Source organism: Pygocentrus nattereri, chromosome 9 (genome assembly GCF_015220715.1).
Source record: "Pygocentrus nattereri isolate fPygNat1 chromosome 9, fPygNat1.pri, whole genome shotgun sequence".
Lineage (NCBI taxonomy): Eukaryota > Metazoa > Chordata > Actinopteri > Characiformes > Serrasalmidae > Pygocentrus > Pygocentrus nattereri.
In genome coordinates this window covers 20287432-20304045 of record NC_051219.1, presented here as the reverse complement: position 1 = coordinate 20304045, position 16614 = coordinate 20287432, and the positions used below count along the sequence as shown (strand labels likewise).

General features: G+C 39.8%; 1 protein-coding gene across 3 annotated transcripts in view; it reads right to left on the bottom strand.

Moving 5' to 3' along the window:
- Positions 1 to 428: 428 nt before the first annotated feature.
- Positions 429 to 16614, bottom strand: part of chchd6a (coiled-coil-helix-coiled-coil-helix domain containing 6a) — a 99563-nt gene continuing 83377 nt past the window's right edge. For all 3 annotated transcript variants that reach the window (XM_017694164.2, XM_037541121.1, XM_037541122.1), the window contains one exon: positions 429 to 888. In XM_017694164.2, the coding sequence (XP_017549653.1) occupies positions 865 to 888 (24 nt within the window). In that variant the 3' untranslated portion in view covers positions 429 to 864. The remainder of the gene's footprint in view (positions 889 to 16614) is intronic.

Below are 16614 nucleotides of genomic sequence, written 5' to 3'. Positions count from 1 at the left end.
TAAGTGTGATTCGTCACTCCAGACAACACATCTCCACTGCTGTAGAGTCCAGTGGTGGTGCTTTACACCACTGCATTCGATGCTTTGCATGCGCTTGGTGATGAAAGGCTTGGATACAGTTGCTTGGCCATGGAAACCCATTCCACGAAGCTCTCCCAGATTGACTCTGCAGAATGTTGGCGACCTCTGCGCACTATGCGCATCCGCTGACCCCGCTCTTTCATTTTACATGGCCTACCACTTCGTGGCTGAGTTGCTGTCGTTCCCAATCGCTTCCACTTTGTTATAATACCACTGACAGTTGGCTGTGGAATATTTAGTAGAGAAGAAATTTCACGACTGGACTTGTTGCACAGGTGGCATCCTATCATGGTACCACCTGGAATTCACTGAGCTCTTAAGAGCGACCCATTCTTTCACAAATGTTTGTAGAAGCAGTCTGCATACCTAGGGGCTTGGTTTTATACACCTGTGGCCATGAAAATTATTGGGACACCTGAATTCAATGATTTGGAAGGGTGCCTGAATACTTTTGGCAATATAGTGTAAGATGATATATAAGCATACATGGAGTAAATACAATCCTGATAAATAAATGGCCAGAATTTCCTGAGTATGCGCTTATAAAATTCAAGACTTGCGTTTGTAACACCCACTCTCAGTTTTCTTACAGGTAAAAGTATTCATTACACCCTGTCAAATGTGGCATGTACATAATAGTGCAACTTAAAAATGTAAGATTATATGGTAAGGAAACAGAAAAGAAAAGAAGGCATGCTGGCGACAAAGCAGTGCTTCAGTGCCCGCACACTGATAAGAGAAAGGGAACAGAGTGGCACTGCTGCTGACAAGTTGGAGTCCTCCTCATCCTCGATTCACCAACAGATTCTGTGTGTGTGAGAGAGAGAGAGAGAGACAAAAAATAAGAAAGAGAGAAAGAGAATTAATTTGAAAATCAGGGGAAAACATTTCCTTTGAATTAAACTTAGGTTTAGGCAAACACAACTCACAGAAAAATTGATTTCATAAAACAGGTTAAGTAATAATGAGTCATGTTCAGTTTTAAACTGTAATACAATTTATCAATATCAACTTCCAATTTCAGTCTTGAGTTTCATTCTATTCACCAGCCAGAAAACATTTTGCAAAGTGAAAAAAAAAATGTGAAAGTTAAAATCTGTACACTTTGGGGGAAAAAAATGCAATGTTCTATTGTTCACCTGATAATAAAAGAATTGTCTTTCTAACAACATCTAATACACAAAGCAACAACAGCACTAATGTAAAAAACTATCATAATATCTATTCCGCCTTGGCATTTATTATTTAATTATTTTACTACTACTGGGTACAGCTAAACAGTTATGCATTCCTGTCAAGCACCTGTTGTATGAAGGAAATAAAAACCTTGTATTTTGAATCTTGATTGTTGTCCCCTAAGGATTAAGCCCAGAGCATTTGTTTCAGGAGCAGAAAACAAAAAACATGTTAATAATGCTGGCCCTACCTGAAGAATTCACATACTTGTATGCTTGTGCAGGGTAAAGGCTATGACATCCAGGTGAACTCACAGTAGTTCACCAAATCAATACAGCACAAATAGAAGGGGTGAGAGAAGGCTCAGAGAGGCTCTGACAATAGATCATCAGTTCATTCACTTCCTTTCAAAACCATTCATCCAGAGCAGCAATGTGAACTCACACACTGACCCTTATGGGACTGGCCACACAAGACTCAAAACTACTCAGAATGCACCACTGTGTCACTAAGGCAATGGTTAGAAGAAAAGTACTGTCTATTGATTTCATCTTGAATACAGACAGAACTAGACCGAGAATGAGATTTTATCCAGATAAACCAAACGAATAGTAGGAGTGAAAGCTACTGAAACCCAACACAGAGAGCCAGATGCACTCTTTTGCACCAGGTTTCAGACACAAACAGGATCTATTCTTCTTAAAAAAAAAAAAAAAAAAAAAGAAAGAAAAAAAAGGGGGGGGGGTGCACAAGACCAGTTTATGAGGCATCTGCTTGGAAGAAATTTAAAAATGATTTCTCCATGTCATCCATGTCCAGAAGTTTATATCTGCTCTTCCAACATTTCCCCTGAAATCAAGGGTATTAATAGGGAATTTACCCCCCTGCCCCCTTACTACAGTAACAGCCTCTACTCTTGTGGGAAGGCACATTGTACTTGGAAGATTATTGCGAGGATTTAATTGCATTTTTCCATAAGAGCTTTAGTGAAGTCACTTACTGATTTTGAACGATTTCTTCCCAATCACATCTAGCAGTCCAACTGAACGTTATTACATAGTGCTCTATTACTCCAAAGAATGTAAATCCCTTGCTTCAGAGCTCAATGTGGGGCAACTTAATATACTTCTAGCCAACATTTGAAGAGGAAGTACTGGGCATGGTGTCCTAATGGCTTATGTATGGCTGCTCCAGAATGTTTATTGGCAATGCTTCTTAAAGGAGAAACTGTGTGAGCAGTAAACATCTATTTTAGCAATGGATACTTCTACAACATGTACTGTATGACGAGTAGGGCACGTAGTAATGTGGGGTAAAAATATGGTTCTCTTATGTAGTTAGACAGGTTCAATAGAATATGCTTTTAGTCACATCCTCACATTCCCCCAGCATTCCCATAGCAACATCTGTGAATTTTAACAGCAGTCAAAGATATTTCTACAGATTTACCCTCAAAACTGTTTTCGTGCAATAAAAAGAAATTTTTTATCATAAGTGTTTTGACTACTGGGCTGTGTGTAGGACGCAGAATTCACATGAGTACTATAACTAAACATTGATTTTAGAAGCATTATGAGCACATTCAGTGTCTGCACTAAGGCAAATTTACGCCTTCTTGCATCCAAGCCAGAGTGTAAACCAGGAGGACTAGCTACATGAACAAAGCCCTAGCATCTGGGATGATGTACATGGAATGCCACCCATACAAGTGAGGAGAAGGGCATCCTCTCCCAGTATAATCATCACCCCTAAAGGTCAGGGCCTTTAACAGCCATTCACTAGTTGCTATACATTACTAAAGTGGTGTGTACCAGGGAGGACAAAAGAAAGAAAAATAGAGGGTGAGCAGAAGAGAGAAAGGGAGCAAATAAGAATGGCTGAAGCAAATGAAAGGGAATTCTCAATTCTCAATTCCAGAGCTAGATACATAAATAGATGTCAATAAACTTGTGATTATAGCAGAGGTAATCAAGAAAAGTGGCACAGCAGGGTGTGGAGAGAACCAGGTCCATTTTTCACACACGTTTCACATTTAAATCTTAAATGACAAAATAAACATTCTACTTTCCTTTTGAATGCAGAGGTGCATTCAGTGGCTCAGAAAATTTTGTTTGAACAAATCCCTACTGAGCCTCATCCTGCCTGTAGCGTTTGTGCTGCAGTTGAGGGGGTTATAGATGGTAGCTGTCATTCTGATTTAGTTAGGCTTTCACATGGTCCAACTGTGTCAGAGTTCTGTGATGGAGCATCAAAGTTCATACGCACCAGAGGGGTTGTGTGCATCCTCCACCATTTTAGAATGCAGGCACAGCTAGAGTAACATGGAGAGAACTAGAGACAAATTGGATTGAGGAAATCAACTCTCATTCCCATCACAGTACATGGACTGTACTGTCATGGAGTTTGAGCATAATATGAAACTGTCAATTCATTCCAGGAGTTGCTCCCAAGTGAAATCAGCGTGAAAGAGCCATAAACTACTAACATGGGCCACACAATAGAACTGATGTGTTTTACTTGAGTGAATGGCAGCAAAGGTGTCTTTAAAAAGCGGTCTTGCCCTGTGTTTGAAGAGATTCAAATAACAATTACTGTTGGAGGACCTCTTAGATCAAGCATGGGGCTCACTGTTGAAGAAAGAAGGGTTATGAGGATAATTAATGTGGGTACATTGGTACCTGAGAAACTTGGACTGCATTGAGCTGTGGCAATGCGGGATATTGACCAGCCGCAGGAGGTAGTGGTGTGAGGTTAAGACACATGGAGAGAAGTAGGGCAGAGAGAGTCCAAATCAAAGAAATCAATGACCCCTCCTGAACATCGACAGAACCACACACACACACACGTGCACACACGTGCACACGCACATGCACACACGCACGCACGCGCACGCACACACACCAAAATGAGAGAGAGAACAGAAACACTAAATATCCATTTTAAGACAAATTGTCAATACGCTCCATGGGTTGCATTTGCAACAACATAGACATAAAAGTAAATAAACATCCAGGATACAATTCAGCAACTCCTCAGCCTGAGCCAATTTTAAAGCAGGCAGCAGCTGCAGCAGCTAGCTGTCATGCCTGAACAGACAGTGAGCAGAGGAAAAAAGGATGAAGAATGATCAAATAAGACAAACAAACAAGGTCGAGAGGGAGTTCTTTTTGAACTCGGTTCAGCCAAGAGCACAGAAAACAGCCAGGGGAGACAAACACACACAGTTCAGGCACAGAGCAACACCTGAAAACTTCACTCTCTCTCACTAACTTCTTATCTGCCCCTTTCCATCAAAAAAATCATTCATTTTCAACACATGCAGTATATACAGGCAAATATATTCCACATCACAGACTGCATTTGTGAAGACAGCGCTTTCATGCTCTATAAAAGGAGCGGACACACAGGCAGTGGGATATGGTTACTACACTTGGAGGGAAACCAACCACAGAATTCAAAAGAAAGATCAATATTGCACTACAAAAACACAGAATAGATGTGGACTGGGGACTGAACGTCAACAGATTATAACTGATTGCCCTCTTTGCGAGCTCAAGCCTCTACATCTTGTCCAAAGTGACAGGGCACTGACATGAGGAAAAAAAATATATGCATAACCTTTACCATTTTCTGCCATTCAGAAAACAATACTGCCTCTTCAATGCTTAACCTCAAAAATGATTACTTCTGTATTACCTCATGTGTCTAGAGGGCTAAGCTTTTTCCAATATGTTAAACTTAAAGAACTAAATTACTAGATAAATAGAAATTGTACACACAAACTAGGAGAAAATACTATTTTTGTGTTTATTCCATGTAGAGGATAGGTCAAGTTATTTTCACTTAGAAAAATAACAAAACACTGGAGCAAGACTGTTCAAACTTGACTCATGTATATGACTGTACATAGTCACTCAACCAGGCATGCAGGGCAGCTGATGGAGGAACATAAATATAACTTATTATCATATATGTGGTCTGGATCCACATTTGCGTAAAGCTACTTTTTATGTCTTCTATAAGAAGTGCTGTAAAAATAAAATTAAAAAGAAGTGAAAAGAACTGAATTAAATCACATATTGAAGTAGCATTAAAATAACAGACATTTTCTGCATAGCTCATCTCACTGAATTAAATCCAGTTATGCCTGTTGTTTGTATTACTCCCATTCATTTTAATCACACAGTCCAAAGGCAGTGATTAACTTTTGCGATCTCAACTCTGATGATAAGAGCATTCAACACTGCTCTGATGTCTCAGCGTCTAAGAAATGCTTGTGACTAGAGCAATTCTACAGTTATAAGTGGCATTAAAAGAAGCAGCGTACATAAGGATCAGGCCTATACTCTTGGGCTGAGACTCTGCAGAATTGGAAATCTTTTTTATCAGATAGATGGCAGGCAATCAGTGCTCACAAGCACGCTCTCCTCAAACGTCAACCTCTGATGGAAAAGAGGGAAGAGGGGAAAAATATCCCTGTGATCAGAGTGCACGCTTTCTTGTTCTGTGAAGCCATTTCTGTTCTCCTCTGAGGGGTGCCTGGTTAGGTTCCCTTGAAAAGCACCATTAACTGGAAAACAGTAAAGGGACAGTTTTATTCTTACTATACTGTCTAACCATATAACCATAGAAAAACAGGATGGCTTTGAAGTTTGTTCTGTGGAGGCACTTCAAACCTGGCTCTGTGAACAGAGCTCCAGCCAGGACAAACAATTTGCAGGTCTTCCTCATGTGTTCAATTGAATGAAAAGCAGGGCAGTGCTTTTGGAGGCCAGTCAGACAGCAGGTTCTGCCTTGTTCCGCTGCCAAGCAGGAAACTGCACACAGAATGCTTTGCGGTAACAAAGCAAAACGTAAAAAAGGCGACCAGGCCAAGTGTACTTTTATCCCAGCTGGAGGACCGAGTTTTTTAAAAAAAATAAATAAATTTTTCACGACCATTCCAACCTTGCGCTCCACTATGAAATCCATGACAACATAAAAAAAAAAAAAGGAGCAAGAGAAAGCACACTTCCAGTATTCCAGGCTTATAGATTCTTTTTTTTTTAACAGAACAATGCCTACCCAAGTGGACTGTGTCATTATCAGGTATTTTCAGAGACGAGGCTTGGTGGCACGACTGCAGAGCTGCTGTGGAAAGGTCATGTCGGCCATTCTGTCGCCACTCAGCTCCCTACTGACTGCAGTTTCAGGGCTTTGTGCTGCTGCTCATGAGGCATGCAGCACAGCTGAGCCAAAATGGAGCCTTTGGAATGGGTTCGATACCCTATTTGAAAGCGCAAGAAACAGACAATAGTGAGGGAGGAACTGAAAAGGGAGAAGTGAAGAAAGACGCAAGGAAAGTAGGGATATAAAAATTACAAGAGAATTATCAATACAAACCATTCACGAGCCAACAATGTAGCAAAAGCCTTTCCTTCAATGTATTCTTAGAACTATTTAACAATTTAAGCAAAAAGCACTATATACGTAAATCACAGAAAGTAGTATGAAGAATAGAATACGCTTGTAGTATGTACTTTCAACGAGTTTTTAAAATCTGCAGTTCCTTTTACTCCTTAATGTTCTACAGAAAAAAAAGAACTACCACAAAGGGCCCCTCTAAGGAAGAAACAGTGAAAGCCAGAGGGCAAGGGAGGAAGGGAGCATAGATGAGGAATAGAGAGAGAGAGAGAATCTCATGAGACCATAAAGAAGAAAATGCTTAAACAATCCCCTCATCCAAAACAGAAAAAAGCCAACTAAATGTACGATCTTATAAAGACCCATTATAGTGCTATGCCAACTTAAGCCTACACATTCAACTAATTAGCAGCAGTCAGATAGTCAGACAAAGAAAAAGGGCTTTAATAAAACAACTTTAACACATGATTAAAAGTCACTCAAAAATCTTTATTCAAGCAAGTTTCAGACACTAATACACATGTCCAAACAGTAAATGCACTATGTGCTGTTTATCATGAGTAAAATACTGTAGTGCTAGACACCTTTTTCTTTTTTTTGAACTGACCATATATTACCAGTAAAGTGCCCTCCACTATTGTCAAGGCTTGCTCTGACCCTCTCTCCAACGAACAGCACATACAATAAACTGAAAAATAAAAAGAGCCCTTCTATCAATTTATTTGAAGGTCATTTTCCCCCATGTAAAATGTGTATTCACCAAAAGCTTTTCGTGCCATTTTCCTGATAATTTTCCTGATGTACTATATTGTGTAAATGTGTTGCTTGAACAATAAGTCTACTTTGGGCTCAGACCACTTCAGCATGCCACTTTGAGAAAACTTTTCGAATCTACACTGGCAACAAACTCACCATTATGCTCGATGTTATTTGCTATTGTGAGTGCCATTATTTCAGAACACAAAAGAAAGAGGTAGAGGGATGAAAGATGCCTCAAAAGGAAGATAATGTTCTCTGCTTTGATTGGTTTCTTTTAACGCTGACAGAGCATGGATCAATTCACTTCTGAAAGAAGGGCAAGGTTGTTTACAGCTGCAGGTCTGCAACAATATGAAAATGAAATCAATAATGTCACTGTGTAGCAAAGATGCCCAGAAACCGAGGTTTGAGGCTGAAGAGTTTTGCAGGAGAGAGAAAAGAAAAGGCCTGGAGAATGCATAGACAAGAAAAAGAGAAAGGCTGAGACTGAAAAGGATTTGCAGAAACAAAGCAATTGACAAGAAAATAAGGAAGTACATTGGCTCTAAAAGGTAAATCTTCCAGCTTTATTTAAAAAGCTTTGGAAATGTTCATCTGAGCCATAAACCCTAAGTTTCTTTAAATGCAAAAAAAGGTTGGGTTCTGTCCCCTGCTGTTTTTCAGAAGAAGCTTTTCTACACATGCTTCCCTGAAGTACATACGTGATAGAGCAATGGCCAAGCCTAAGTTCCATACCATTGCCTGAGTCTGTCACATATGGATTCACCAATGCAAGGGGTTTGAGGGATTTACATTAGAATAAATGGAATGATTTCAAGCCTACAGCCTCACTGAGCTGAGCTCTATCAAATCTGTGGCCACTGATTAAAAGTTTCTCTGGCTGATTCTTCACATCCAGGATAACAAAGGCTATGGTGGGAGAAGGTCCAGAGAGACTCTCTCCTCACAGTGTAGCACCTGCAGCACGAAACAATATACCACCCACTGCCAACTTTAGGGCAGGCATTTAAATATGATTTAAAAATAGAGCTGAAAGACACTAAAGGAAACTGAGATATTCAAGTGGTTTTGTAATGAATATTGTGTTATTGTATGTATATGTGTTAAAAAATACATATACGTGGGGAAATTATTCCCAAATGTGGCTAATTATACATCTAGCAAAGAAAGGGATGCCTTTACTGGGCAAATCAGGACAGTAGTCCAATATGAGATAACTTAATTGCATTCATAACAACTGCATTAATACTAGCAGTGGGGAAAAATAACTGATTCTTAGCATCACCACAATTCTCTCTTGAAAGATTCTGAATCAATTCACAACATTTCTCTGTTTAATTTATCAGCTAAACTATCTAGTACAACCACATGCAAACGTTTGGGCACCCTTGTCAAATTAACTAAAAATAAGGGAACAGATTGAGAAATTTTTGTGCATAGTTTCTATTTATGTACTAAGTTTACATACTGCAAAACAGTTGCATGCTCTTCACTTTGGTAAATAAACATTTACTGTGGATGAAAATGAGCAATTGAGTGATGAGTGTGTTCTCTGTAGAGGATGTGTACTTGTTTTCACTTATTTTTTCAATTTCAATTATTTGACTGGGGTGTTCAAACTTTGGCATATGACTGTAAGCAGTTCTTCCCCTACTGTAAAATAAACTCTAATGTACTTGAGATAAAAAAATGAAAGAACAAAGAAAAAAAGATCAAACAAAAATGTAGTTTCATTCATTAGATAGTAAAATAGGCCTACAGACTTAAAGTGCATACTTTAAGCATTCAAATTCAACTAAACTAACATTACAGAAAAAAATCATAATCTAGGCTAGACTTCAAAAAATGATACGCCTTGAGAGCCATTTTATAATCTTGTCACCCTGAACCGAAATTAAACTGAACTGAAAGTTGACTAGAGCCTCCCACCCCTAATTAGTGGTCACTATGGTTGTTGAGACCAGACACAATTAAATGTAATTATTTTGCTACAAAATGCAATTTAATTCAGCTTTGCAATATATTAAAGATAAACTTATTATATATGCGCAATATATTAAAGATGAACCACCAATACCGATATTTAGCAAAAAACCTTAGTTAGGACATTAATGGCACACAATTAAAATAAAACACTGTAATTTGCTATAGTGCTCACTTATTATACTATTATATACTATTATAGCCTCCTGCAATATCAACAATTCAAAGGCCAATATCACATTTTGCAACCCTAAATCAGATATTAAAATATTATCCAAATGTAAAAAGAGTACTAGATTTGGTTTTGGATCTGGTAGTTGATAATATGAGAAGATGATTGTCTTTCTCAAACACATGGAGTAGTCACATGTGTGACTACATGAGTAGCAGTGTGCGTCAGACAGAGTGGTCAGCAACACTGGAGTTCCAAAAGGAACTGTTCCCTCTCCCTTCCTCTTCACCGTCTACACCACAGACTTCAGCTACTGCACAGAGACTTGCCACCTTCAGAAGTTTTCTGATGACTCTGCAATAGTTGGATGTATCAGCAAGGGTGATGAGGAAGAGTACAGAGCGACGGTGAAGGACTTTGTCGCATGGTGCGAGTGGAACCACCTGCAGCTCAATGTGATAAAGACAAAGGAAAGGTGGTGAACCTGAGAAGGGACAAGGCGCCGGTGACCCCTGTGTCCATCAGGGGAGTTAGTGTGGACACTGGCGGATTACAAATATCTGGGTGTGTATATTGACAATAAACTTGACACTGCTGACGGCAGTGTCGGAGAGGAGGACACTGTCTAAGGCCATTATGGACAATGGCTCCCACCCACTCTACGACACAGTGATGAGACACAGGAGCTCATTCAGTGCAAGACTCATTCTACCGAAATGCACCACAGAGTGCCACAGGAAGTCATTCTTACCTGTGGCCATCAAACTCTATAACTCCTCCCTCAGTGTCTGATTCACAAAGTGTGGTTCATCTGTGCAAAACTCAATACCAAACTGTTCATATGTGCAATAATAATAACTGTGTGCAAAAACTCAGAGGGACAATCATTTGAACTGCATTATACTAGATGTTTAATATTTATTATCACAGTCACTACCACTTTACTATATTCATAGGAACTTAAATCTCGTGTACATATTGCAAATTTCTCTTTATCTTTGTTTTAAATTCTTAAAGTGTTTATTCTTTTACATAAATGGTTGCACCTGTAACAACTGCAATTTCCCTCTGGGATCAATAAAGGATTCTGATGTACATGCAGCCTGATAATCCGTTAACAATCTGACTAACAGCTCAATGGGAATATGTCCATGTATACACCTCAATTACAACAAACTCAAGTCTGACTAAGACCGTTCTATATACAATTTCTATCCGATTGAACAAAGTGGGTAATCCTGTAAATAATCTGTTAAACATAAGAACAATAGTCATTTACATGCCTGTATCTGATCACCTTCTCAAAGGGAGAGTTTAAGTATGTTCATAATGGAAGTTTATAATGTTCAACATGGTGCGAGCAAGAAACTTATCTGCAGAGGAGATGAAGTATATGCTTAAAATCTAAGACCTGAAAATAGTTAGCAGGATGGATGGCCGTAAAGCAAATTATAATACCAACTCAAACCTCACTCTCACGGGGCTCACCTGATGCTTGTTGTTATGGTAACACCTATAAATCAGAATGAATTTTGTCAGGTTAGTGAAAATCTCTGCATGTAAACGCATCAGATGATTTTACTTAATTATCAATGAGGAGTGCACACATGGCAAATGCCATACTACGGTTATTCAGTTACAGCATTTTTTTCCCCAGCCGAAAGTACTGACAAAGAATTTTTACTGTCCTATAGCTAAAGACACAAGACACAAAAAGGGTAACTGAACTCGGATATTGAAATTTATATTTTCTATTCATCATTTTCCCATGTGCAGAAATCCACTACAACTAAGTAATAAACTTATTTATTGGTTTAAAAAAAAGACCACAGACCGAATGCAGCATCTTCTAGTCTCCTTTAATTGATTTGCTTTTACCCTCTTTTTGACACCTTCTGGACTTTTAATTTTGTTTAAAAAAAACGATGCATTGAGAATCGTTTTATAATCGCTTCTTGGCACCTTGAATCAGAATCGAACAGAATCATTAGACGGGTAGAGCTTCCCATTCCTTAATGCAATATATTAAAAGTGATAAATACATTTACTGGTTTAAAAAACAAAAAAACAAAGACCACAGACCCAGTGCATCATCATCTAGCCTCCCTTAACTGATATTTACTTTTATCTCCTTCTTGAAACCTGGACTTGCTTTTATTTTAGTTTTACTTTCATATAAATATAAAATGAGGGTGGCACGGAGGCGTGGTGGGTAGCGCTGTCGCCTCACAGCGAGGAGGGCATGGGTTCTATTCCCAGGCCGGGTGACCAGGGTCCTCTCTGTGTGGAGTTTGCATGTTTCTGCATAGGTTTCCTCCGGGTTCTCCGGGTTTCCTCCCACTGTCCAAAGACATGCAGTCAGGCCAATTGGACATGCTATATTTCCCCTGGGTGTGTGTGTGAGTGACTGTCTGTGTCTGCCCTGTGATGGACTGGCGACCTGTACAGGGTGTATCCTGCCTTCCGCCCGATAACCGCTGGGATAGGCTCCAGCACCACCACCCCCCCGCAACCCTGAGGGAGAAGCGGCTTAGAAAATGGATGGATGGATGGATAAATATAAAATATAAAAATTGAGCATCACTTACTATTTTTTTAATATAAAGAGATACACACATAACAGGATGTGCTCCCAGAAGTCAGACCAAGGGCGTGCAGCACCTGCCATGCTGTCTCTCTCAATCTAACAAATGGGGGAAAGTGGGTAGTCTCTGGGCCTCATTAAGACAGAGGCCACTGGAGGAATTCAGCCAAGCGTATCCAGCTTAATATACTCAGTAGTCTGAAAAGGTGTGGGCTGATGGTCAGCAAGGCTAGGGGCTGATGGCAGGATGCAGAGTGGAGGGCAGGGAGACCAGGGAAGGTGACCAAGAAAAAGACTAGGAGTGGGGCACAGCATATTGAGAGAGTTTTCTGTTGACAAGCATAAGGCAGGCACAAACAAACCATAAATTAAAAAGCACACTGAAACTGAACTTTGATACTTAATTTACTTGAACACTCTAAACACTGTACTGGAATTTTTCTTTCCTACACACACACACACACACACACACACACACACACACACACAAACACACACAAACACACACAAACAAACACAAACACACACACACTTCCAAATTCCAGATTTGTAGAAGTTTGGGTGCCCCTGGCCAAACTATATTTTGTTGATTTTCAAAGTAAAAAACAAATTCTCATTTTCTACTCGGAACACACTTCTGCACATTTTAATCCACAATTACTATTTGCTAAGAATATGTGGCCTGTGAAAAGTTATGGCACATTACATTTTATGTTAAACTCAGTGAATTATAAGAAAAAATGTATTTCAGAAAAATGCTATTACTAAAGTTTGTGCTTTTTTTTTTTCTACTAAGAAAATAAAATTACATGTGTTCTGTGTTTAGCATTTGCACAGGCCACATTCTGCACAATATTTTTTTCCAATACATTAAATTCAACAAATAAAGAATAATTGTGTATTAAAAAGTGTGTTCTCTGTATTGAATGTGTATTTATTTTCACTTTTTTTTATTTTTCATCATGACAGGCCAGGGCCTGCAAAGCTAATGCCCTTTTAACCAGACCCACTCCCTCATACACAGTAGAGTGCAGACTTAAGCATCCAGGGAAACTAAATTTAACAAAGCTATTTAATTCGGCATGTATGGTAATACATACTAAAGTATTAGTGTCCTTAATCATTTCTAAATGTCTCCTTAAGGAAGCCTGTTATTATTTGCAGTCACCATGCTGTATCTAGTTTGGCTTATAAATGCTTCATTAAATTAAATGTGCTGGTGGCAGACTGTAACAGCTGGCGGTCATCAAACTTGTGCTCTTACAACTAGCTCAAAAGACTTTTTTTTGTTACATATGATTTTTGAGTGGGATTTATGAGTACTGCTATGTCTACATCTAACCTAAAGTGTAATACTGACATAAAGAAAGAAAGAAAGAGTAATATATATATATGTGTATAGGAAGAGAGAGAGAGAGAGAGAGAGAGAGAGAGAGAGAGAGAGAGAGAGAGAGAGAGAGAGAGTTTTCTGCTGACAAGCATAAGGACAAGCATGACAGGCACAAACAAACCATAAATTAAAAAGCACGCTGAAACTGAAGTCTGATACTTAATTTACTTGAACACTGGAAACACTAGGAAAGAAAAATTCCAGTATACACACACATGTACACGCGCACACGCGCACACACACACACACACACACACACACACATATATATATATATATATATATATATATATATATATACATACATACATATACTGCTCAAAAAAATAAAGGGAACACTTAAACAATACAATATAACTCCAAGTAAATCAAACTTCTGTGAAATCAAACCGGTTAGGAAGCAACACTGATTGAGAATCAATTTTACAGCTGTTGTGCAAATGGAATAGATAACAGGTGGAAATTATTGGCAATTAGCAAGACACACTCAGTAAAGGAGTGGTTCTGCAGGTGGGGACCACAGACCACTTCTCAGTACCTATCTGCATTCTGGCTGATGTTTTGGTCACTTTTGAATGTTGGTGGTGCTTTCACACTCGTGGTAACATGAGACGGGCTCAGGTAGTGCAGCTCATCCAGGATGGCACATCAATGCGAGCTGTGGCAAGAAGGTTTGCTGTGTCTGTCAGCGTAGTGTCCAGAGGCTGGAGGCACTACCAGAAGACAGGCCAGTACACCAGGAGACATGGAGGAGGCCGTAGGAGGGCAACAACCCAGCAGCAGGACCGCTACCTCTGCCTTTGTGTAAGGAGGAACAGGAGGAGCACTGCCAGAGCCCTGCAAAATGACCTCCAGCAGGCCACAAATGTGCATGTGTCTGCACAAACGGTTAGAAACTGACACCACAAGGATGGTATGACACCATGCTTGGCATTTGCCAGAGATCACTAAGATTGGCAAATTCGCCACTGAATTGAAAAGATGAAAGCAGGTTCACACTGAGCACGTGACAGACGTGACAGAGTCTGGAGACGCCATGGAGAGCGATCTGCTGCCTGCAACATCCTTCAGCATGACCGGTTTGGCAGTGGGTCAGTAATGGTGTGGGGTGGCATTTCTTTGGAGGGCCGCACAGCCCTCCATGTCCTCGCCACAGGTAGCCTGAATGCCAATAGGTACCGAGATGAGATCCTCAGACCCCTTCTGAGGTCATATGCTGGTGCGGTTGGCCCTGGGTTCCTCCTAATGCAGGACAATGCTAGACCTCATGTGTCAGGAGTGTGTCAGCAGTTCCTGCAAGATGAAGGCATTAAAGCTATGGACTGGCCCGCCCGTTCCCCAGACCTGAATCCAATTGAGCACATCTGGGACATCATGTCTCGCTCCATCCACTAACGCCACATTGCACCACAGACTGTCCAGGAGTTGGCGGATGCTTTAGTCCAGGTCTGGGAGGAGATCCCTCAGGAGACCATCCGCCACCTCATCAGGAGCATGCCCAGGTGTTGTAGGGAGGTCATACAGGCACGTGGAGGCCACACACAATACTGAGTCTCATTTTGACTTGTTTTAAGGACATCACATCAAAGTTGGATCAGCCTGTAGTGTGTTTCCACTTAAATTTTGTGTGTGACTCCAAATCCAGGCCTCCATTGGTTTATAAATTTGATTTCCATTAATTATTTTTGTGTGATTTTGTTGTCAGCACATTCAACTTTGTACAGACCAAGTATTCAATGAGAATATTTCATTCATTCAGATCTAGGATGTGTTATTTGAGTGTTCCCTTTATTTTTTTGAGCAGTATATATATATATATATATATATATATATATATATATATATATATATACATACATACATACATACATACATATACACACACACACACTTGAACACAATTCAAATTCCAGATTTGTAGAAGTTTGGGTGCCCATGGTCAATCTATATTTTGTTGATTTTCATACATACATACGTGTGTGTGTGTGTGTGAAAAGGTCCAACCAGCTCATCTTTAATAATACCACCATACCAGTACTCCACCTCCACCTTGCTGGCGTCTGACTCAAAGTTGAGCTCTGTCCCTTTACTGATCCAGCCACAGGCCCATCCATCTGGTCCGTCAAGAGTCACTCTCATTTAATCAGTCGATAAAACCTTTGAAAAATCTGTCTTCAGATTCTTCTTGGACCAGTCTAGACACTTCAGCTTATGTGTCTTATTCAGTGGTGGTCAGGTTTCAGCCTTCCTTATCTTGGCCATGTCTCTGAGCGCTGAACATCTTGTACTTCTTGATACTTCAGGTAAGTTGCAGTTCTGGAATATGACAGAACTGGAAGATAATGGGTTCCTGGTAGCTTCACACTTGATTCTTCTCAAATCCTTGGCAGTTAATTTGCGTCTTTTCTTCTCAGCACGTTTCTTACAACCCTGTTGACTATTTGCAACAAAACGATTGATGGTTCTGTGATCACGCCCAATATCTTAGCAATTTCAAGAGTGCTGCATCCCTCTGAGAGACTTTTGGTAATTTTTAACTTTTCAGAGTCAGTTCAATCTTTTTGGCCCATTTTGCCTAAAGAAAAAAGATGCCTAATAATTATGCACACTTTGATATAGGGTGTTGACCTCCTTAGGCCACACCCTCCCTCATTACACAGATACACATCACCTGCTATGCTTAAATCCATTAAGCATTCAAGTTTATCCAGCTTGGAGTTAGAAAATATTCCTAAAAATGATAATATGGTCAAAATACTCACTTGCCTAATAATTGTGCACACAGTATATCTTTGTGAATACTCAGTAATAGTTTAGCTTCCATTTATCTCAATTTCCGAGTCCACCTTACCCCTAGACCGAGTCCAAATGAGGTCGAGACAGAGACCGCTAGCTTATGGTCTCGAGATGAAGACAGAACTCTAGCACAACAACACAATAGAAGTTAGAACCACCATATTTACAAAGGAATCCTTGAAGAACCATCTTTTTTAAGAGTGTAGTGAAACAGCGCCAGTTGATGACTGAATGCAGTGCTAATATAGTCCTCGCTATTCGTTTAGACAG